We start from the raw sequence: 23,929 nt of genomic DNA, 5'->3' as shown, positions 1-23,929 counted from the left end.
ACTGGTTCACATTCAACTTATTGCATGATTGATTTATTATACCTCACATACCCCCACTTACAAACTAGGGTAAATTTGGGGGTATAAAGTGATAGGTGTGTCTGTTCTTTCTTCCGTCTGTCTCCCTACCTTTCGTCTATACTGGGGGTTCTTATCCGCTACTCCTCCTACATATATACACCACAAAATAGAATTGAATGAAACTTTCTTCATTACATTTTCTCATTCTACACCTCCTATTTAAGATTTTGATCTGAATCATTTTGGGGGTTTCACATAGCAAAATAATATGAGGGCTTTGAGGATACCCTTGTCCACTATTCCTCCTATACCACTAAATAGAATTGAATGTAACTTTCACAAAATCTTTATTTTTATCCAACCCAATATGAAGGTCAAAAGGAGCATGTTACATGTATCAGATGGGGGAGTGGGGATATTTAGATAGTGAGCATTACTCATAGTTTTTCTAGTTTGAAATGAAATGCATTTTTCTCAAGACCCCGATGTAGCAAAAACATTGTCTACTATACATGACAAGTATGTTGTCGTACCAGCAGACAATGCCCAAAACAACATTGTTTTGTCTGCAAACGTTTTATATCCAATGTTTATTATCAGAGGTAGACGTATAAAATAATAGCAGTGATAAGACCTACACTGCTACCACTCTTTCCAAAGAAGAGATTGTGGAAAACCATAAATCTGTACTATCCTCTTTTAGTCTCTCTACCAAGGAAGATGATTGTGATTTACCGTCTATGTACTGGATTCCTAAACTTCACAAGAATCCATACAAACAACGTTTCATAGCTGGATCTGCAAAATGTACCACCAAACCTCTTTCAAAACTTTTAACTTCTATACTCACAACTGTCAATGAGGGTCTACAGTCCTACCACAACACTTGTTACTCCCGTAGTGGTATTAATTCAATGTGGATCCTGAAAAATTCGAAAGATCTTTTGGAGACAATCACTTCAAGACTATTATCTGAATATAATAGCATTAAAACCTATGATTTTTCATTACTGTATACTTCTATTCCCCATACTCAGTTAAAATCCCGACTTAAAAACATTATACATCGCTGTTTTTCCAAAAAAAGATGGCACACCTAGATACAAATATATAGTTTTTGGTAGAGATTCCTCATACTTTGTAAGAAATAATTCCAAATCATCTTCCAAATATGCAGAGGAAGATGTTCACAAAATGCTGGAATTTTTAATCGACAACATATTTGTCCAGTGTGGTGGACGTGTTTTTCAACAAACGGTCGGCATTCCAATGGGAACAAATTGTGCCCCTTTACTAGCTGACCTATTCCTTCACTCTTATGAGGCTGACTTTATAGCTGATCTGATCAGAAAGAAAGAATATTGTTAAGCTAGATCCTTCAATCTCAGTTTCCGCTATATAGATGACGTGTTATCTTTAAACAATCCTAATTTCGGGGATTTGATACATCGCATCTACCCAAAAGAACTTGAGATACAGGATACTACAGACACTGTGAAGTCAGCCTCATATCTTGACCTACACTTAGAAATCGATGGTAAAGGAAAACTACTGACCGAACTTTACGACAAACGTGATTACTTTTCATTCAGAATTGTCAACTTTCCTTTCATCTGTGGCAACATCCCTTCGGCTCCTGCGTATGAAGTGTTCATATCACTCATAACTCATGAGCTTGCCGAAACTACGCAGACTTTTTGTATCGCGCTAGAACTCTAACAAATAGGCTTCTGGAACAGGGTTATGTTGCTACAAGATTGAAGTCATCACTACAGAAGTTTTATGGTCGTCATCATGAACTCGTGGATCGTTATGGTGTATCCATCAACACCATGAAAACTGATTTATTCAACGGGTCATGGTTTTCCTTTCCTCGTTTGTCTACCCCGGACTTGACTTTTTATGAGCAACTCGGTGGGTGTTTCTAAAAAGGCAGAGGACGCTTACCCTACCGGTGCACCTGGTCCATGCTCCCAGTTTTTAGTGGAGTCCGAGTTGCCCATTTACTTTTGTTACTTTGTATGTATGATTTTAGTTACTTTATGTTCTTTGTTGCGTATGTCTGTTTTCCATGTCTGGTCTTTGTCCCTGGATTACATTCTTTTGATTACCGCTATAACCTTGGTTCCCTTAATTACTCTCTCATGATCGTGCCAAGTCATCTTTTAATTTTCTAGACCTAAAACGGTTTTTTAAATCGCGGAATTGCTATTTTTTTAATTCTCTATATCTAAATGATAAAAATATAGACTGTACGATGAAGTTCATTGATGCTATCATTTCAGGGCGATTTCGATCAATATATAAATTCCACTACAATGTACATTTGTAATTGTGAAACGTATTCTATTTTTGAATTAACTATGATGTTATATGTAAATATAATTATCTTGACACACATTGCAAAACTAACAAATCATTTCAGGATGTATTCTGTCCTAGTTGGCCCTATTAAGTTGTTTTTTTTTTTTTTGCTTCGATGAAGATCTTTACTGCAAATGGAATAATTGACCATTCATACAAAATTCCGATATAAATTTGAATAGAAAAAAGGCCATTTAAAGAGTCATTTATTACTGGGGACAGAAAAATATGAAAATCACTATAGTCTATGCAATTTTGACAATTCGAATACAAGAAATGTATAATTACTTAAATATTGTTAAAATATGTCACCTGTCTGTTTAGTCAAAAGAATCCTTTAAAATCTGTTTAACTTCTCGAATTTTTATCACCTAAACAAGCAATAAGTAAATTAAAAATTATTGGGCACAAATGGAGCTAGAAACACGGTCTCCTTCTGTTCATTAGTAATTCTATCATCGTTTTAATACAAATTTAACGTCTCAAATGCCATCGTACAAATTCTAATAACCTTATACGATGCTATGTGATGTATTTCTGAACTGTTATTTTCTTCTATTTTTCTGTTTTCAATGTGGAAAAGTTCAAACTGGTAAGACTGGTTATTTACTCTCACAAACAGGAAAGAGAAAGCAATTCAAATTTTAAAAATGTAAAATTGAGACGGTGTGTATACAAGACGAGAACGACAAGCGTATTTTATCTCATTTCTACAGATACATGTATATTACATGAAAAAAATAAACTGAATCAAATCAATAAACATAAGGGGGTAATACCTATCATCTTCTCTAAAAAAAATTGGCTTGTTTAAATTTATATGGGAATAATTTAAATGAACATATATTTGCTCTATCAAGAAAACTTGATCAGTGAGTTGCTGATAGTGTCAAAAATAAAACGTTTTGCTGATTGTTACAGAGTTATTTCCCTTAGATAAAAACGCCGAAATAATAATTGCAATTGTACATGAATGTAAAAATCTTCATTTTTATTCAGTTGACTTGAAAATTTATTCTTATTTTTACATCATTACTACTGATATTTAGTTAATATCTTGACGATTAAATAAACGAACCACTAACCTGGATAAACCAACAAATTAACTGCAAATTTTTATCACAATAGTTTCGGAGAAAGTGTGAGGTTACTTCGATTAGCTTTCAATATACTCACCATGCAGTCGATAGTTATTATTTACGCCAAGTTTGCAATCATGATAATTTTTCTGATTTCATTGAAAATTTCTTTCAGACTGTTTCGAAGCTGCCACAGTTGGAAGTAAAAGATTGAATTCGTACACTGGTACACTAAGTTTTACAGAATCAGGAATAGAGTGTCAAAGATGGGATAGTCAAAGTCCACATGCTCATCCGAACAATTTCTGCTTCTATGGTAGTTGTTTTTCCATGACAAGTGCAGATGAAAACTACTGTAGGAGCCCGAATGGCAAGGACAAACCCTGGTGTTACACAACAGATCCGTCCATTAAGAAAGAGACATGCGCAATTCCAGATTGTGGTAAGATACGCGACAGTCTTTGTAAGAATCGTGCACATTCTGTAAAATGTGATATACCAAAAAAAAGCTGCACATTTATATTTTTGTCATTTAGTTGTTTTAATGACATATATGATGACATTCCAACCTGTCGCTCTTAGGAGATAATTCACTTCGAATATTTAATAGTTTCTATTGTATTGCACTGTCATTTACAAATTTTTCTCCCTTAATTTTCAATTCTGTAGTACATTCTTTATAATTTATATCTTCTAAGAACATGGGTAATATGAAAAGCCACATCTTAAGTAGCAGTCTTTGTAAGAATTATGCAGATTTTGTAATAAGGTATACATCCCAAAAAAGGCTACACATTTTTTTTATTAAGTTGTTTTGTGGGTCTATATGATGGAATGTGTGATAATTCATTCCAATCTGTCTACTCTTAAGAGGAAATTCACATGAAATATTCAATAGTTTCTAATGTGTTTCAGTGTCATTTACAGAATTATCTCCCTTAATTTTGCATTATATAGTACATTGCTTATAATTATTTATCTACTATGAACAGGTTTTATCTTCCTTATTTTTGAATTCTACTCTGCATTCTATACAATATTTATCTTCTATGAACAGGGTTTATATGAAAAGCCACTTGTTAATTTCTGTTTACCATGACATTTTATACAAAATATCAAAAATAAAAATATGTAGGCTTTCCAAACATGTTTCCCATTTTGCATGATTCTTAACTGGTTAATAGCTTCATTAGATTAAAATTATAGCCGGTGACAGATAGAGTTGTACATTGTTGATAGGCGAAACATTTTTTGTCATGGCTAAAGTATTTTCACATTTGTTACAAAGAATAAAAACGCATAAAAGTCATGACATGGGATACCCCGCAAAACATTTAGTTTAAGTTTGTAAGAGTCCGGAAAATAACAAACGTAAAATAAAGGTGCAGAAACTCACTTAATTAACAGTAGAAACTTATTAGTATTCAAATTGCTCTTTTGTTAAGATTTGATGTATAACCCAACATTCTTATTGTATAAATTATGAATTTATCTTTCGTCGTTGTTCATACACTGACAATTTATTTCATTTTTTGACTTTCATTTAAATACTGTGAGTCAGTACTCAGTAGGGTCGATAGATTGTTTTACCATTAGAAATTTTAAGTTTAAGTAAAATGGAGCGACAAGCTCAGTAACATTTTAATTTTGCTTTGACAACCGTACGGATAATTATTTTAACGTCAATCTAATGACTCAATTATTCAATACAAAAGTCAGGATGATAGAATCTTCTTGTCCAGGTGTTACTCTACCGTATGGTGTTTTATCTGGATCCCTTTATAACCAGTTCAAGTTGTACAGAAGATTGTCACTGTCAAATTAACTTATTTATTTATCAAATGAACGGTTTATTTTTTCTCTTCTAAGTAATTGTTCTGTGTTTTGTAGCGGACACTACAACTGCTATTACTACTTTAACAACTGAAATCACATCTACAATGGCGGCAAACGCGGAAACAACAAGTATATCAACATGGCAAACTACAGATACAACAGTTATAACACGTGACATCACTTCCTCTACGACGTCAACAAACAATCAAACCACAAGTACAACTAGTCCGTTTACTACGACTACCATTACATCTGACGCCACCTCGACGTTTTCGACAAACACGCAAGCAGCAACCATAACAACACAAGCTGCTTCGGATATCACTACAACAACACCTAAAATCACTTCGACGACGCCAACAAACACTCAAACAACAACTGTTACAACACCGCCTAATATGGCTATTACTACCGTAACTACTGACTTCACTTCGACGACGCCCATAAATACTCAAACAACATCTATTACATCACCACATACTTCGGATACCACTACCACAACACCTCAAATTACTTTGACGACGCCAACAAAAACTCAAACAGCAACTGTAATAACACCGTCTAATACATCTATATCAGCCGTAACACATGACTTCATCTCGACGACGTCAACAAGCACTCCAACAACATCTTTTACACCTGCTTCTTTGGATACCACCGCCACAACACCTCAAATCACTTGGACGACGTCAACAAACACACCAACAACATCTTTTACAAAAAAGCCTACTACGGATTCCAATACCAAACCACTTCAAATCACTTCGACGACGCCAACACAAACTCAAACAACAACTGTAACAACGCCGCCGATTACGGCTATATCAACCGTAACACATGACTTCATTTCGATGACGTCAACAAACACTCCAACAAGATCTTTTACAACACCAGCTTCTTCGGATACCACTACAACAACACCTCATATCACTTGGACGACGTCAACAAACACACAAACAACATCTTTTACAACACAGCCTACTACAGATACCACTACCAAACCACTTCAAATCACTTCGACAACGCCAACAAGAAGTCAAACAACAACTGTGACAACACCGCCTAATAAGGCTATAACTACCGTAACTACCAACTTTACTTCGACGACGCCAATAAATACTCAAACAACATTGTTTACATCACTACCTACTTTGGATACCACTACCACAGCACTTCAAATTACTTCGACAACGTCAACAATCACTCAAACAACATCTCTTACAACACAGCCTACTACAGATACCACTACCAAACCACTTCAAATCACTTCGACAACGCCAACAAGAAGTCAAACAACAACTGTGACAACACCGCCTAATAATGCTATAACTACCGTAACTACTAACTTTACTTCGACGACGCCAATAAATACTCAAATAACATCGTTTACATCACCACCTACTTTGAATACCACTAATACAATACCTCAAATTACTTCGACGACGCCAACAAATACTGAAACAACTACTGTAACAACACCGCCTTATGCGGCTAGAACTACCGTAACTACTGACTTCACTTCGACGAATCTAACAAAAACCCAAACAACCTATATCACAACACCGCTTACATCGGATACCACTACCACAACACCTCAAATCACTTCGAAGACGGCAACAAACACTCAAAGAACAACTGTAATAACACCGCCTAATACGGCAATAACTACCATAACTCCTGGTTTCACTTCGACGACACCAAAAAAAACTCAAACAACATCTACTACAACAACGCCTACTACGGATACCACTACCAAACCACTTCAAATCACTTCGACGACGCCAACAAAAACTCAAACATCAACTATAACAACACCGCCTAAAACGGCTATAACTACTGTAACCACTGATTTCAATTCGACGACGCCAACAAACACTCAAACAGCATCTGTAACAACACCGCCTAATACGGCTGTATCAACCGTAACACAAGACTTCATTTCGACGACGCCAATAAATATCCCAACATCTTTTACAACACCGCATACTACGGATACAACTACCACAACACCTCAAATCACTTCTACGTCGTCCACAAACACCCATACAACTGTAACAACACCGTCTAATACAGCTATAACTAACGTAAGTACTGACTTTACTTCAAAGACGCCATTAAATGTCCTAACAACATCTATCACAATACCGCATACTACGGATACCACTACCACAGCACCTCAGATTACTTTGACGACGCCAACAAAAAATCAAACATCAACTGTTACAACCCCGCCTAATACGGCTGTATCAACTGTAACTCCGGACTTCATTTCGACTACGCCAATCAACACCCAAGCAGCAACAAACAGGCAGTCAGTTGTAACAACTGAACAATCCACATCCGGAATTCTTCTTTCAAGTAAAATTTCTTCGAGAATTTCAACGGCCCGCCAAACAACAATTATAACAACCCCGACCCCTACAGTAACACCTGCCATTGCACATGAAATAATTTCGAAAGGAGAAACTAACACGCAAAGAACAACTGAAACAACTCCATCTCCTGTTTCTACAACAACCATAACACCAGAAATTACTTCAATGAATGCACCAAACACACAAACAACTTCTACAATACCTAGTCATATTTTATCTGACATGACTCCGCATACATCAACCCTAACAACCCTATCTGTCATCACTTCGAAGATTGTTACTGACATTACAAAGAAAGAAACAATACCGCTTTCTATAGCTACCAGTACAACTACATCTTCTATTCCTTCGACGACAGCAACTCACATCCAAACAACATCTATATCAATGCCACCTATTTCAACTCTCACAGCTACAACAACTACGACCTCTGTATCATTGACCACTACGGCTGCTTTAAATCGTACATCCACACCTCCTACCTTTACTCAAACTAAAGTCATATCAAATACAGCGCCTACAATAACACAGACCTATTTAGACAATTCCAAACCTCAAATATCTGCATTTACTCATACTGACGCCATATCTGATACAGAAGCTACAACAGCGCAGACAATCCCAAAGGTTTCTGACCCCCGAATTCCAAAGGTTTCTGATCCCCAAACATCTACCTTCATTCAACTTGCTGTATCAACTACAGCTTCTGGAACAGCTTCTACTCGAAAAACTACAAGTACAGAAAATACAGCTTTAACAACAACGGGAACTGTTGGATCTAATGCATCGAATACATATCTATCCTCATTAACAATGATTCAATCAACTGCATCGGCTACAACCACTGCAACAACTGCCATCAAAGAGTCTACCGAGTCAGCTACACCAACTGCAGCTACTAACAATGCCAAAGAAACCTCTGCAGTTACTTCAAAAGAAACTGCTACAACTGTATTCAAATCAACGTCTTCGATGTCCACTGTTCCCAAATTTGTTAGCACTACGACAAGTATGGCATATTTAGTAAATGATGCGACTAGCGATACAGATGCATTACGTCTTAAAGGTATAGCCAGTTTTTAAATGTCTTTGTTTTTGTATGTCATTTCCTTGGTAAACTCTAAAATAATATTAAGTACAAAAATACCAATCACATATATTGTAAATTTCGATATGCTGTACACGTGTTTCAAGGAGTAACTTCTCTTCAGCAGCTTTACAATCAAATATATAGGAAGCTGTGTATTGATGTATAGGAAGCTGTGTATCGATGTATAAGAAGCTGTGTATCGATGTATAGGAAGCTAAATCAACATATTAACCTCTAGAAAAGGGGTTAATTTAGTCCTCTGCATCTCGTAATACATGTATATTCTAGTTCAATTATTATTTTTTTAATTTGGTCTGTTATATCCTATTTTTAACTCGACTATCAAGGACAATTTCAAAGTGAAGTTGTCAGCACAATATCTGCTATTTTTTCTATCTATACCAAAAGGCCAAATTGTATAGTGGACCAAAGCACATACGGTAAATGGCAATAAAGTTATCTAGACTTAATAAATACATGTTTTTCTATTACACTATGCTGTTAAATCGATAAAAACAAATCATATCTGTCAAAATATACAACCGATTTTACTTACACTTTTTAAATTACAACAGTCGTGAATTTAATTGATATACAGTTACCGAAAGTTTTAATGTATAAATAATTTCTGACTCAACACATTGATTTAAAACTTTTGTGGAGCATTAAAACACAACTTAAAACCGGTCATATAATCAAATAAATATTGTAAAAAGAAAGAATTTACAGTATTACAAAACTTGTTAATCCTCCTCCTTGGCCTTATTTATCAATTTTGATGTTTATTAATTTCATATTGTTTAACACCCATGGTTACATTCCGAATTAGGTCATAATCATATCTGGAAGATTCTTGTTAATAATATATCAAGTCTATAAGGCGAACGATATGATGTCTTTAATTTTTCACCTCGTATGTAGGCCGCTAGCATGCTATCCCATAGTTTTTTACTGTCATGATAATAATATTTATAACCTGATATTACACATATCTGAATGAGACTATCAAGAAAAAAAACAACAATACCAAGCATCTGTGTAAATCTTGTACGACTTACTAAAGATCTTCATAATAAAAACTGGTCTTCCTCTTAACCAAAGCAAGGAATCAAAATACTGTAAAAGTATCAATTTTTGCGGTGTACTAATTTTCGCTATTTTCGAGTTTTAACATAAAAGAGCGAAAAAAAGTACCCATGAAATTGATTTTGAACATTTTAAATAAGGCTTATCATTTTTTTTATCCGACAAAAGTGATATCCGCAAATATGTTCACTTGACAAAATCCACCAAAATTTGGTACCGCGAAATTTAACATGTTTACAGTGAATAATTTTATGCAAAACTGCAAGGATAAACATCGTCTCATTACAGTCAATTTAATTTGTCATATAATTGCGAATTTCAGAGCAATCCCCACTCGTTTGTCTCTGTCTGTTCTTAAACGGAAATGTTAATTTTTGTGTTTATTTTTTTCTATAGAACCAACCTGTGGAGACTCTTATCGCCAGTGTTCGGTCGTTGATATGTGTTGCCCGGATTTGAATATTTGTGCAGGGCGTAGTACATGTTTACCAATTTGGTAAAATATAAAATGTAGAAAAACAAGACAAACATTAATCACAAGTTTCTAAATTAAACAAAAAATTAAATCAAGGGTTAGAAATACGAAGTGAAAGTTTTGTGTTATTTAAGGTGGGGCGGATATATTTGAAATGCGACTGTTGGAGAGTATCAAGGGAACCAAGATTCTAGAGGAAATCAAAAGAAGGTAATCAACAAACAAGGACAAAACCAATCGGAACTACTCGGCTATTTCCGCTACACTAAAAGATAACCTCGGATGCAGAAAGGAGAATTTCTTCCTGAAAAAACTGCCGGAAGTGTAGTCATACTCAAAGTAGTTCTATCCACCAGCGCTAAAACATTTGGTTAGATATCACTAGAAATGAAGAACAATAACTCGAAACAAGAAGCTAGGAAAAAAAGTAATGGTAAAAAATTCAACCAGTAAAACTATAATTTTAGAATCGGATCGGTCAAATTCCGGACAGATTATTTCGCCTAGTGCCTCCGAGGTTTTTCTTTAGTGTAACTAGAAAGGTAGAGGAGTTCCGATTGAGACTGAACCATCCTTAGAACATCAGATGAAGGAAATGTATTACCTTTAATTCCTATATCAAGAGTAATTAAGGGAACAAAGATTCTAGCAGAAATCAAAAGAATGTAATCTACGGTCAGAAACCAAACAGGGAAATCAGACACACACAAAAAAAAGCGTATAAAACAAACAAAATAATACACACAGAGAAACACGAACTCCACTAAAAATTGAGAGCATGGATAAGGTGCACCGGTAGCGAAAGCAAATCCCTCGAAATTCAAATATAAAATAGAAATATCTCTATTTACTAAAAATATAAAATATTATGTTTAGATTATTTTAAAATAACTTTTGGCATACAAATTGCATTATGTTAAATTACGAATATCAGTGGTATAAAGCCCCCTTTTTTAAGGTGTATCATTGGTGGAAAAACCTTCTATAGAAATGTAAAGGGAATTTTAATGATTTTTTTTTCTTTTTTTTTTTTGTTTTCATTTACAAGAAAAATAGTTCAGTGACCCCCAATTTTCTTTTTGAAATATGGAAAATTGTTAGTTAAGTTTTTTTATCTAAATTTAGAAAAAAAATTCTGGAAAATCCATATAGAAATTGCCTTTATTAAGGCTCAGTTCTCTCAAAATCATGTTCGGTTATCTATGTTATATTACATTAAAATCACGAAGTGTGGTTATTCAAGGTCATCTTCCTGAAAAACTAAAAAAATATATCTACTAGAATTATTGGGTATAATCTACCTTAAATGAAAGAATGTTTTATTTTAGGATCATTGTGAGCATAGGAGCATTACTATGTTTGACCTGCTCTGTAATTGTGATTGGATTGTGCCGTAAATGTAAGTTTCGAAACATCAAGTAAAAGATTCCTCAAAAGGAAATTATATGCAGACAAAACTGAAGATAACTGTGTGAAACATTTTTATAGACGACCATTTTCCCTATATTTTGAATGTGTTATTTCTATGCGGGACGTAATTCCCTCTAAGACCAGTGGAAGTGTCTTTACATCTGCCGCAATTTACATTTCTGACTGGTTTATGACTGGTTCATACTTATGCTTCCTAAAAACCTACATCGTCTACCACAGGGTTGTTCAATAATAATATATTGCCGTCATTCATACAGTGATAAAAGATATGGCCAAAGCTTATATTTGATTAAAATTAGTATACGCCATATAATAGGCGTTATATCAGTGATTAAACAGCCAGTGAAGGGAACGATTAATGTGATGATAAAGAAAAATGAACATGTCAAATGCCTTTCGAATGATATCAATATCACTTTTTTTAAGCAAAATAATTTTTGGTTAAAATTACTTCGGCCATTTGCAAATCACACTGCTATTTACTACCAATAAATCCATGTAGACTTTGTTATGCATAAGTTATTTTCTCTTCTACAAGTTTCCTTCTTTATCCGTTATGGTTGAATTATCTGAATTAAATCAAATAAATAATTATACGTTAATAATTCATTGAGGTTGCGTTTTATTTAAAATTAATCTTATTTTCATGTTAATTTAGCAAAGAAAAATCGGAAGACGGAAGATATGTATGGTACACCTGGAGTGTTTTCAAAGATAAAGAATCATACACATGGACAGCCAATCTTCACTGGTATTGGTAACAAGCAACAATCTGCGTGGTCAATCCCGGCACCGAAAACCAACACGTTTCCACTTGCTTTAGAAGATGTATAACAATAGACCATACACAGTTGTAAATTATTATTTCAAGAACCGATATCCGGCTGTATGCGAACGCATTTGTACATTACGGACTTTATTTTACGTTTCTCATTACGTCATACACATCAAACCGAATTGGTTCATGCTTGTACATGATCAAGTATCATTATTTAACATCGAAGACGAGTAGTATTTAGTAGACTTTTTCCAAAGTTACTAAGAAAATATGATTTACTACTTTCAAAACGTGATTTGTATTGTTTTGATTTTTGTACAGTGTGCTTTTAAAATCATAAGCATTTGATACAGTATCTATCTTTTTAATATAATGAGAGCTTTTCAGTTGTAGAAAACGTTTCATATAACTTTATTTCAATTTCGTACACGAAATGAATCATCTATCGGTAATTTTAATAATTTTATATAGAGCCAGACATTGTAATTTATCGTAAAAATCGTCGGAAATAAACTGTAGGAAACGTGGTGAAAATTTCGAGATTTTTTTTTACATATTTAACTACTGTTATGAGTGAAGCACGAACGAGTGAACTTTTGGTTTGCTTTTTTATAGTTTTTTTTTTTATCAAATGGAGAAGGTAGTATTTAAAGCTATTTATGCTCGTTATCTTTCTAGTATATCTAGAAATTATGTGCGATTAATCCAGTTATCAAAAGATTATATTACTTATATTAGTCACTGGGTTACATTCTTTTGATTACCGCTATAACCTTGGTTCCCTTGATTACTCTTTGATAATCACATGTTGCTACCTTTGTAATTCTCTTATTTGAAACTTTTTATTTATACTATATTGTACTGTTATTCGTTTTGTTGTGGTATGTAAGAAATATATAAATTTAAAAAAAAAAAAAATGTTTCTTTTTTTAGTGTAATGTTGTAAATGTTACTAAATATAGTTCCATTGAATCCTACCTTCTTATTAGCAAACATAGGAAGATCAAAAGTAAATATAATAAAAGGAGATCCCAAAAAAACACATTATCGGAGCCAAATGCGGCATCACGATGTTATACTAATCACAATACAAGGAATGAAGTCACAGTTTTTTTATTGGTTACTGTAATGTCAGTAAATATTCTAAAAATCGGATACTACAATATCTGACTTCAGGCTGATGATATGCACTTAATCTGCAGACAAATATACCCATCATATTTATATATATATTTCAAATTTCGATATGCTGTACACGTGTTTCAAGGGATTACTTCTCATCAGCAGCATTAGATTCAAATATATAGAAAGATTTAAGGAGGTAAGGGACATAAATCTTGAAATCAGTGATATGTTTGTATCATATTCAATTTCACCAAAGCTTATCAAGAATTTAATTGAAACAGAATAAAATTATTCCAAGTTACTTAGATGCTTACATGACATTGATGTAAAATGGTAAATACAAACATTCCATTGATTTTAAAGAGTTATGTCCCTTACCTAAGGTCTACCTCCTTAAATAAAAAAAATAGTACTTACACCAAAACTAACGAAAAAAGAAAAAAAAAAACATCACCAAGGAGTTCTACAATGTGTAATACAAGGAATGAAGCCACTGTATTTTGAAGCCTCAGGTACTGTAATGCTGCAAATTTTAAAAAATATGGTAAAAAAATCTGTTATATTTAAGAATCTTTTGACGATTTCAATTTCGTAGGTGATTACTAGGATATAACTAGCAAAAAATAAATTTGTGTATGTAATTCTAAATATGGTTTTCACAGAAATTATTCATTTTCTCCTAGAGAGCACATTAAATCTTTTGATGGTAGATAAATATTTTTAAAAATGATATATTTAAAATTTGTCATGTGCAACTTACTGCCTGCTTACTTCAAACATTTACATACCATGAACACCTAGAACTAATAGAATTTACAAATTGTCAAAATTTTAAGTCAATAATTCCAAATAGGAGAATTAAATTACGGAAGAGAAGTATGTATATTTGTTTAAAACAACAGGCTGGAATTACTGTTTCTCTGGTAGATAATGCAGTGAAATCTGGCTATAGCAAACCTTTTATGGACTTTGAATCTAGTTTGGTTTAAACATGTGATCGGTTTACTTAGATGTAAGTACTAGTCCATATAAAATTCAGATACTGCCTATGGTACAGGTGATTAATGGTGTAGAAGAAACCCACCGAATAAACACTGTTCTTTTCCGGTCTTCAGATGCTATACTTCTAGGTAACATTAGTCTTTTCTGTATTTAGATCTGTACTTCATTCATTCATCTCAATCAACCAAATCAAAGCAAACCAAGAACGATAACTTTTGCAACTTTTGCAAAGCACTAATTTAATGTACAATCTATATGAATTTTATCTCAAAAGCGCAACATTCAAATTAGAAATTACGACTGATTATGCGGTTTGTAACTGATTCTGAATAGGAAATAAAAAGTGAAGTTGGTGGGTTTTTGACATGCATGTATCACCTCCTGTCTAATTTTTATAAAGACTGAAACTTATATATTCATTTAAATTGAAATAAAAGGATTTTTAAAAGTGTCTGGTTTAAACATATTTTGGATCATTCATCGTTCGGTTAAGACAGGTTTTACTGTATACAACTACTGCATTTTTGTTAAGATAAATGCGTAGATATTAAGAGTGTAATCATTGGTCCATTTTTTTTCTCTGTTAAATCATACTTGATAGAGATCAGATTTAAAGTAATATTTACCCGGTTTGTCGATTTTGAATTGATTTGTTTTAGTTTTAAAACCAAATAATTGGAAATGCTATACATTTAATCTATTTACATGTAACAGTAGACCATTTACTAGAAGGTACGATTAACAAAAGCGTTTAGATATCATAAATATTTTAATGTATCAAAGACGGTGTGCAGGGGTATAAGTAATGGGCTATGGCTCAATTATTTCTTATTTCCTCTCAGTTGACTGAATGTGAATGTTACAATCAGCCTAATTTTGAATAAAAATAGGTGATTCTTTAATCCATTGAAAATCAAAGTTACATTTAAAAACAAGTGTGTTATTTTCATATTTCTGTGGTACTAAGGTTAAACTTACCGAATATACTTTAGATGAAGAGTCAAATACAACTGTCTTGCCAGTTCAAGATCTCCAGTCTAAAACCTATTAAGGACCTGATGATTTTAGGTCTATACATCCGAGTATGTAGCCTCTCTGGTAAATTGCATGTTCTCCATATATACCTAACGTACCGTTGTACTACCAAGATGGTTTCAATTTGAGCTCGAATACAGAAAATATTCTCATTTTATTCAATAACTCATTCCGACTTTTAAAAAAACATTTTTGCCTGCGTTTGTCAAATTGTTGTATATTGTGCATTAGATAATATACTTTAACAATTTTCTGCTATACAATGTCTAAAAGATGCAAAGGAAATACAAATTTGTCTTCATAGCTTGTAACACCTCATCAGATCGTATCCACTTAAGTACCAATCCACATAAAATTTAGGCACTTTCAAGGGTAAAGGCGACTCAAGATGCAGAAAAAGATACCAATCAAACGATTTTTCCGACATATAGTTGTTTTTGCATACAACTATATATTAAAGACAAATATGCATTATCACCAATATCGATCAAAATAAATCAAGAACTCTTAAAAAGTGTCAATTACATACACAATATATTTAATTTTTATTTCAAAAGTGCAACAACAGAAAGACAAACCAGGGCTCTTTATGAGGTCTGTAATTTTTTTTGAATTAATATTAAAAATGGTGGGTTTTAGAAATGCATGTATCACCTCCTGTCTGATATTTACAAAGACTGGTATTTGAAACGTCGAATGAAAGTGTCTTTAAAAATAATAATGTATTACGATTACTTTTGTCATGCGCGATAACATATCAGAGGACTTCCTCGTAATACTGGTTTTAAAGGCCTTTCCGTGCTTTTAAAAATAATCTTGTTTATTTTTTTTTATATTTTTTACTTATTTACTTATTACGTACATCGTAGACAGTGAGAGTACAATGAATATCATATATAATCAAATAATTCTATTTGGAATATGTGTCGTAGATGTGAAGTGTAAGTAACATCATTGCAATATTACTTGACTCTTAAACTTTTATTTTTAAGGATTTTGGTAGGAAAAATGGAAAAGCGCGCCAAAGATAAAAAAAAGCAAAAAAACTGGGCCTTATTTTTTACGCAACAAGAATCATTATATTTTCAAGTACGAGTTACATGAAATTTTGTTTTTGTTAGTTATATTTTACTGACAGAATAAGAACGTATTGTTACAAATGCTGCGACTAATTATCAGATTAATTGGAGCCTTAATGTTGAATGTGAATTTTTTTTGCAGCTCAAACCTGCTACACAAACTATTATCATTGTTCTGGATATGACTGGTGTTGTGAAGATGGATATGTCTGTACCGGAAGCTCCACTTGTATGTCGATTAGGTACTATTTATTTTTAACGTTTATCAAAAGATTTTTTGTATTTCATCATTTCTTTTCCTGAGAAGGATATTTTTAAGATACTAATGAACAAAACTTTTGCGTGTGTTATCTTGTTATTGAATGGTGCCTAACTTGAATTGACAATTTGGATCAGTGTCTACGAATTTTGCGGGGTGGGGGGAATAAAAGATTAATTCTGTTTTTGAAAATTGTAGAACAACAAAAATGATTGTTAACTTTGTAAAAACACCTTTTTTTAACTTGTGTATTTGAATTCTAATTTTATTACAGAGCCATTGTTGGAGTTAGTATTGGGGCCTTGTTTGGCTTTGTGTTCCTCATGTCCCTTGTCTATTACTGCTGCAAATGTAAGTATAAAGACAAGCATGGTTTAGAGACTTTTCGGTTCTTTCTTTAATAGGTTTTTGGAGTAATAGAACATTTTTTACAGAAGAAATATTCCATGTAGAAAGATTGTATGTTATTCATCACTTAATAAGTTTTATGGTCGTCAATACAGTTTGATTGACTGATCTGAGGTTTCAATCTCTCACATATAAAATCAGATATCAGTAAAATTTTAATTTATTTTGCTGAAGTGACAACCAATCGCACCTGACATCTACCGTATTTTATTCATTAGCAATAAGAGGGGTGTTGCTGGCGGAATAGGACATACTATTTCGAAGCTCAGTTGTTTTTGTCCTGGGACTTGACTTTTATGAGCAACTCGGCTGGTGTTTCTAGAAAAGCGTAGAACGCTTACTCTACAGATGCACCTGGTCCATGCTCCCGGTATTTAGTGTTCGAGTGGCACTACCATTGCTATGATTAACAATGCTTACGATGAACCTACATTTCATAATACACTAATTGACGAAGAATTCAGTGAAGCAATATATGATAAAGTGTCAGAGGAAATGTTAAAATAGCTTCAAATTACCTGGATATCCTTCAGCGGTTCAATGAAAATAACATTTCTTTTTGTTTGTTTTTTCTTTTTTTCTTGGTTTTGTTTATTTGTTTGTTTGTTTTGGTTTCTTTTGGGGATCGTTTGTTTGTTTTTGTTTGTTTTTGTTTGTCTTCATTTAAGGGGGTTGTACTGTATTTGGTTTTATCATGATTTTTATTTACTTTTAAATTTTATTTCTATAGTTGTTGTCTGTGTGATTCTTGTGAATATAAAATTATTATTTTCATTTAACTGAACATATAGCAGCTCATAAGCGAACGGTAGGAACAGTCGTAACTCAACCCGGTGCAACAACAACAGTTGTTGGACAGCAACAAAATGGTCAACAATATGAGCAACAGCCTGGGTTTTCGCAGCCAGGCAATGACAACGCAGTCTTCCCTCCTCTATATAAAGAATAGCCAGAAGGAGAGAGAGAGCACTTCATTAAGTAGAAGTCTTTATGAAAATCAGCCAGCAAGTGTTTCATGTATGTCAAAAACCCACCAATTTGCTTTTATTTCTAGTTCAGAAACAGTTATAGACCAAATTACCAGTCTTAGTTTGTAAGTCGGTTAATGCTTTTTCGAGATATAAATTATATGGATTGTGTATGAAATTGGTACGTTGCAAGTTTTTTCTTTCTTGAATAGGTTTGATTTAGTTGATTTTAGTGGGTGATAAACGTCTGGTTTTCTAAAAAAAAAATAAGCTGAGATCTAAATACCGAAAATGACTATCGTTACGTTATAATATAACATATGTTGACTAAATGAGCGTCGTTTGTTCCATGGGTTTCTCACATCATAAAACACTTCTACTTTACACAGTATCTAGATTTTAAATGGACAAGTACTTAAATAATTTTCTTCATTATTTCACAGTTTTCGTAAAAAAATACAGTAAAACAAACGACTGTTATGATAGCAATCCGACGCCGTTAGTATAGAAAAGTATTTAAGAGTGTTTTGTGTCGTATTATTATACTAGATGTGTCATATTCCTTTTTGTATTTTAAGTACTGTCATTGCTTCTAGTTTGAATGTAACATTTGTAACGTTGATACAAAAAGAAACTATAATTTTGTATTTTGTTTTTTTAGCGGAATGTACTTGGACATTGTTGTCTGGTTGAACTGTTTTCAATGTACAAATGATCAAATAGTGTCATATAAGTCCATATAGGCTTAATGTGTATCTTTTTGTTTCAAGAAATTGTATATGTTTTTGTATTATCAGTGCGTGGTATTTTAATAAAAAAAAATAATAAAATTCATTTTTCTCTGTTTAACAGACTTAACATTTACATGTACTATATAAGTCACAAAAAATTATTAAACACTAGATTAATTTGAAATATCAGTTTTACAGTTATTTTCAAAGTAAGTGTTATAGGTAATATGAACCTAGTATGAAGCATACTAAATGTATTAACTATTTCCTAAATGTAGAGTACAACCTTTTATTGTGATTTAGCATAACTTTCATTGTCAGATTACAAATATAACTAGTGATTAAAAATTTTCATTATGTTGATACAGATGAAACTTCGTATTCAAAATGTCAAAATTAGTTTTTTTTCTAATTCTGGGTAAAAAAGCCTTAATATTATTTTTTTTTAAACTATAACCTTTCTGATTCATGTGCTTGAAACTTTTCGATTCAGGCAAAACTTAAAAAAAAACAAAATAAGCAGACAAAAAACATATCAACTCGACAATGTTAATACAGAATTTATAGTCTATTGAAGACAAATTGAGAGGCAGTTTTTTTCCAAAAGTGTCAGAGGATACAGAAAAGCTCCAAATTACAGTAGAATATGAGTGAGACGTGAATTATTTTACCTTTGATGATGAAATAACAATGCATTTCATAAATTTATACTTTGAATTACTGACACTTAAAACAAATATGAATTTGATTTCTATCGTCGTTTCGGATAACATTTTGATAAAGATTTCATGGGTCTACTTGTTTGTGTTTTTTATTATAATTTTACTACAGCCTGATTTCTACAGAATATAGCACTTTACAATTAGTGTAACTTTGTTGTTATTCGGTGGTGGAAGGTTAAGTTTCAAAAATGTCCATGGATTTGAAATACTATGGAGTATTTTCGTTAAAGTATTGTTTTTACATACATTTCGACCTAATGTATTTGATTTTTTTAAAAGCTGTTTTAATAAAACATTGCATGCATTAACCTCAAAATTGACACAAACAATGAATATAAGTTTTCAATTTTCATTCAATAAAAAAAACTGGTGAAGCTCACAAAAAAAATCACACAAGAAGCCGCAGTGGTTTACAGAATGCCACCCTTTACAAAGAGAAGACTCTTACCGAAACTTCCATTGACATTTTGTTTTAAGATTATAGAAGTAACAATGAATGACGGATCATTGTACACACCAAATTCATAATTAAGCAAGAAGCCCCCAGGAGCCTAAATCCCTCACTTTGTTAAAGTTTGTCTTTCAAGGGCAATAAATTTGACAAGGAGTTGTCCAATCATTTTGACTCAAGAAGACTCAGTAGGACTGTCATAAGGATTATTTCAGCGATTGAAAGTTTCTTTCTATCTATTATAGTTTTCAAGATATTGTCTGAAAACTGTAAAAAAAAAATGTCATTTTTCATCTTTTAAGGACAATAACTCTTAGAAGGAGTCGCCTGACAACTTTGATCCCTGAGGACTTTTGAAGGCCTTATAATAAGGATCATTTCAGCAATTGAAATAATTTTGCTAAACCTTACGGTTTTGGAGATACATGCTGAACACTTATATCACATGTCATAATTTCGTTAAATCTAACCGTTTTGGAGATATATGTCAAAAACTATTGTCGGACACTTTTGTTCTATTTTAGTAACGGCGACCATGTTTTCCACGGATCAAAAATCCTCACATCAGTCCTATGCAAGATATCCTAAGAAACATTCATACCAAGTTTGGTCCCAATTGGTCAAGTAGTGTCAGAGGAGAAGATTTTTGAAAGAAATAACATTAAAAGTAGCAAACAAATTCAAAAAAGGGCAATAACTTCAACATGGGTTACCTGTAACAGATTAAAATGAAATTTTGATCACAGATAGAACTCACCATGCTGAACACTTTTATCCCATGTTAGGATTTGGCTAAACATAACCGTTTTGGAGATATATGCGAAAAACAACTGTCTGACCCCTATGTTCTATTTGTAGAAACAGCGACCATCTTTTTCGACGGATCAAAAATCAGTTCTATGCATAATACCCCAAGGAACATTCATATTAAGTTTGTTCCCAATGGGTCTGGTAGTGTCAGAGGAAAAGAGTTGTGAAAAATTGTTAACGACGACGACTACGACGACGCACACCAAGTGATTGCAATAGCTCACATAATTCAGATGGCCTTCGGCCAGGGGAAATAAAAACTTACAAGTATGAATCAAATCTTATTGTTTAAGGTAGTAACTCCTCATGGAGTCGTGGACATTGTTGAAGATGATATGAGAAATCCTTGCGTATTTTTTGAGAAATCACATTTAAATGTATATACTATAGGAAAGAGTAATCAAGAGAACCAAGGCTATAGCGGTAATCAAAAGAATGTAATCCAGGGACAAAGACCAGACATGGAAAACAAACATACACAACAAAGGACATGAAGTAACTGAAATCATACATACAAAGTAACAAAAACAAAACAACGTTGAACTATTGTAATGCCAATGATTTTCAGAAGTGTGTGTGTGTGTGTGAGGGACACGTTTGTTTTATTTTGTCGTTACGATGGGTCAAATAGTGTTTGTTTCTACCGGGCAAACGACAGCCTTACTCACGTATTTATGTATGCATGTATCAGTATAACGTTAACACATTTTGTTACCTTTAACTGACAGAAAAATTGTCAATACTGGAAGCCAATAACACAAAGTTGACATATCAAATTACGGAATAAGGGTATTTTAAGCAAATTCTTTGTTTTTGTGGGTAGTCTATCTACCATCGTTGATATTGATAGATGCGCGGATATAAACATAATTTATATTTTTCCTTGGTTGATCAATCGGAGGCTAGTTGAACAATAAGTATAAATGTCTTCAAATTAGGAATAAAATTGTTCAGAGCGTTACTACTAAAATACATTACCGGTCACAAGAGGGAAGGTGGAAAGAGATAAACGGCATGTTTGATTATCGCCAATCATTAGTATCTGCTTGTGATAAAAAAATAAATGAATTAAGATGTGTTTTACCGATAAAAAAAATTGTTACACCCTAGACTTAAAAGGTGGCCAAATTGCTCTCAGACATACATGGTACAGCAACATCTTTTACTATACCATCTCTTTTGCTTGTTCGTCGTTTGATGGTTCATCATGCTGAGAGTGAAGTATATCGTATTTATAACATTGGTCATCTTCAGAAAATTAAATCCTATATATTACAATTTAAGGAGGTAGACTTTGAGTAAGGGAAATAACTCTTGAAATCAGTGTTTGTATTATATTCAATTTCACCGATGCCTATCAAGCTTTCATTGAATGAAAACAATCCAAGTTACTTCGATGCATACATGAAATTAATATAAATGTTGAATACAAACATTCCCATGACAATGATTCGTAAGAGCTGACTCCCTAACCTTAGGTTTACCTCGTTAATTATCTGAGAAAAACAAGACTATTCAAATTGCCAAGATGCTATGTTATTCAATGAGACCTGTCTAAACTGAAAACCTTCCTAAACCGAACATTTATGAAAGTTCCCGGTCTTAGTGTCTCAAAACTTTATAAAGTTATTTAGTTCACATTTTCAATGGTTCGTGTTCGAAACGTTCAGTGGAGTCCAAGTTGCTCTTTCACTTTTGTTACTTTGCGTGTATTATTTTGGTTATTTTATGTTCTTTGTTGCTTGTGTCTGTTTTTCATGTCTGGCTTTTGTCCCAGGATTACTTTCTGTTAATTTCCGCTAGAATCTTGGTTCCCTTGGTTACTCTTTCTTTTATTACAGGATGAAAATGTATAACGTAAATGGGGATATTTGTATTATTTATTTATAATAAATTCAACCAATATCTTACCGGTGCACATGGTCTATTTGTTTATTTGTTCAAACGACAAGCACTTGGCATCGTTCACCGTCGTCACTATTGTCGTCGTCATCGTTGTAGTAGTATTCTCTTTCAGCAATTCTTCAAACATCCTATGCTCTGAAACCATACGACAGGTTTGGATGGAAGCGGGCATGAGTGTTTCTTAGGGTATCCTGAAAAAAACATGCATATGGACTTTTTATCCGTAGAAACATTTCCGCCATGTCTATTTATGACATATTAGAGTTGTTGCACTTGAAAAGCCAAAATGATTTGTTCCGCATAAAAGCGCCATAAAATAAAATGAAACTTTCACATTATGAAGTGATTCTTATGACAGTGCTTACAAACGTTTTACTATTACAATGTTGTAGAAGGTATTGATCTTAAAAGGCGAATTAAATAGGTATTTTCAGTATTAAGCCTATTTTCAGAAAAAAACAATATAGATAGAAATTTTCAATGTCAAAAAGTCTCATAAAAAGTTTTCATCATTTTTTCGATTGATAATTTACATGTTGGCGGCACTTTTAAGGACTTTTTTTTACAAAAAAAAATGAAGATAACTAGAGGATAAATTGGAGATGGCAAAAGTTTAAATTCCCTTCTAAGTATCACTCCTAATCTTATTTGACATAATTGAAAAGACTTTTAAAAGAACGTATAAATGCAGCTTCCATTGGAGACATATTTGTTCGAGGAATCCGCGTCCTAACTTAATATCCAATTGCTTTACAAAGACTTAAATTCTACTAGAGTAGTATAGACGGTGACTAATAAGTAGGGTTTTGCTGCCTTCATTAGAAACTTTGAATGATGACTCCGCAATATAGACTGTAATAGCCATACCAACGCACAAATACTTTGATGTTGCTGCAATG

The 23,929-nt window shown here is 33.0% G+C and overlaps 2 protein-coding genes across 3 annotated transcripts; both read left to right on the top strand.

Moving 5' to 3' along the window:
- The first annotated feature begins 289 nt into the window (after positions 1-289).
- LOC148626567 (uncharacterized) lies at positions 290-13,391 on the top strand. Its single transcript, XM_088571121.1, has 6 exons — positions 290-350; positions 3,640-3,906; positions 5,355-8,741; positions 10,248-10,347; positions 11,655-11,725; positions 12,416-13,391. The coding sequence occupies exons 1-6, from the start codon at positions 290-292 to the stop codon at positions 12,589-12,591; spliced, it is 4,062 nt and encodes a 1,353-aa protein (XP_088427247.1). The 3' UTR covers positions 12,592-13,391.
- Positions 13,392-16,518: 3,127 nt separating this feature from the next.
- On the top strand, positions 16,519-20,008 carry LOC148626566 (uncharacterized). 2 transcript variants are annotated; one of them, XM_088570683.1, is made up of 4 exons: positions 16,519-16,638; positions 16,919-17,018; positions 17,310-17,386; positions 18,238-20,008. In XM_088570683.1, exons 1-4 carry the CDS (start codon positions 16,581-16,583, stop codon positions 18,390-18,392), a joined length of 390 nt encoding a protein of 129 aa, XP_088426809.1. In that variant the 5' UTR covers positions 16,519-16,580; the 3' UTR covers positions 18,393-20,008. The 2 variants fall into 2 exon arrangements, with proteins under 2 accessions (XP_088426809.1, XP_088426808.1); XM_088570682.1 differs by having other exon boundaries at positions 18,235-20,008.
- Positions 20,009-23,929: the final 3,921 nt, after the last annotated feature.

The sequence above is a fragment of the Perna viridis genome, chromosome 2 (assembly GCF_037379345.1).
Source record: "Perna viridis isolate PV_CMFRI_1.1 ecotype Kerala chromosome 2, ASM3737934v1, whole genome shotgun sequence".
NCBI classification, from domain to species: Eukaryota; Metazoa; Mollusca; class Bivalvia; order Mytilida; family Mytilidae; genus Perna; species Perna viridis.
Note: the sequence above shows the minus strand (reverse complement) of the source record. Positions and strands in the feature narration are given on the sequence as shown.

Bases quoted from the DNA above. Each gene is read 5' to 3' on its own strand.
- LOC148626567 (XM_088571121.1), top strand. From the start codon at position 290: ATGAGGGCTTTGAGGATACCCTTGTCCACTATTCCTCCTATACCACTA. The intron at 351-3,639 runs GTAACTTTCACA...AATTTCTTTCAG, and splicing joins ACCACTAAATAGAATTGAAT to ACTGTTTCGAAGCTGCCACA. The intron at 8,742-10,247 runs GTATAGCCAGTT...TTTTTTCTATAG, and splicing joins AGATGCATTACGTCTTAAAG to AACCAACCTGTGGAGACTCT.
- LOC148626566 (XM_088570682.1), top strand. From the start codon at position 16,581: ATGAATATCATATATAATCAAATAATTCTATTTGGAATATGTGTCGTA. The intron at 16,639-16,918 runs GTAAGTAACATC...TTTTTTTTGCAG, and splicing joins ATGTGTCGTAGATGTGAAGT to CTCAAACCTGCTACACAAAC. The intron at 17,387-18,234 runs GTAAGTATAAAG...CTGAACATATAG, and splicing joins TGTCTATTACTGCTGCAAAT to CAGCTCATAAGCGAACGGTA.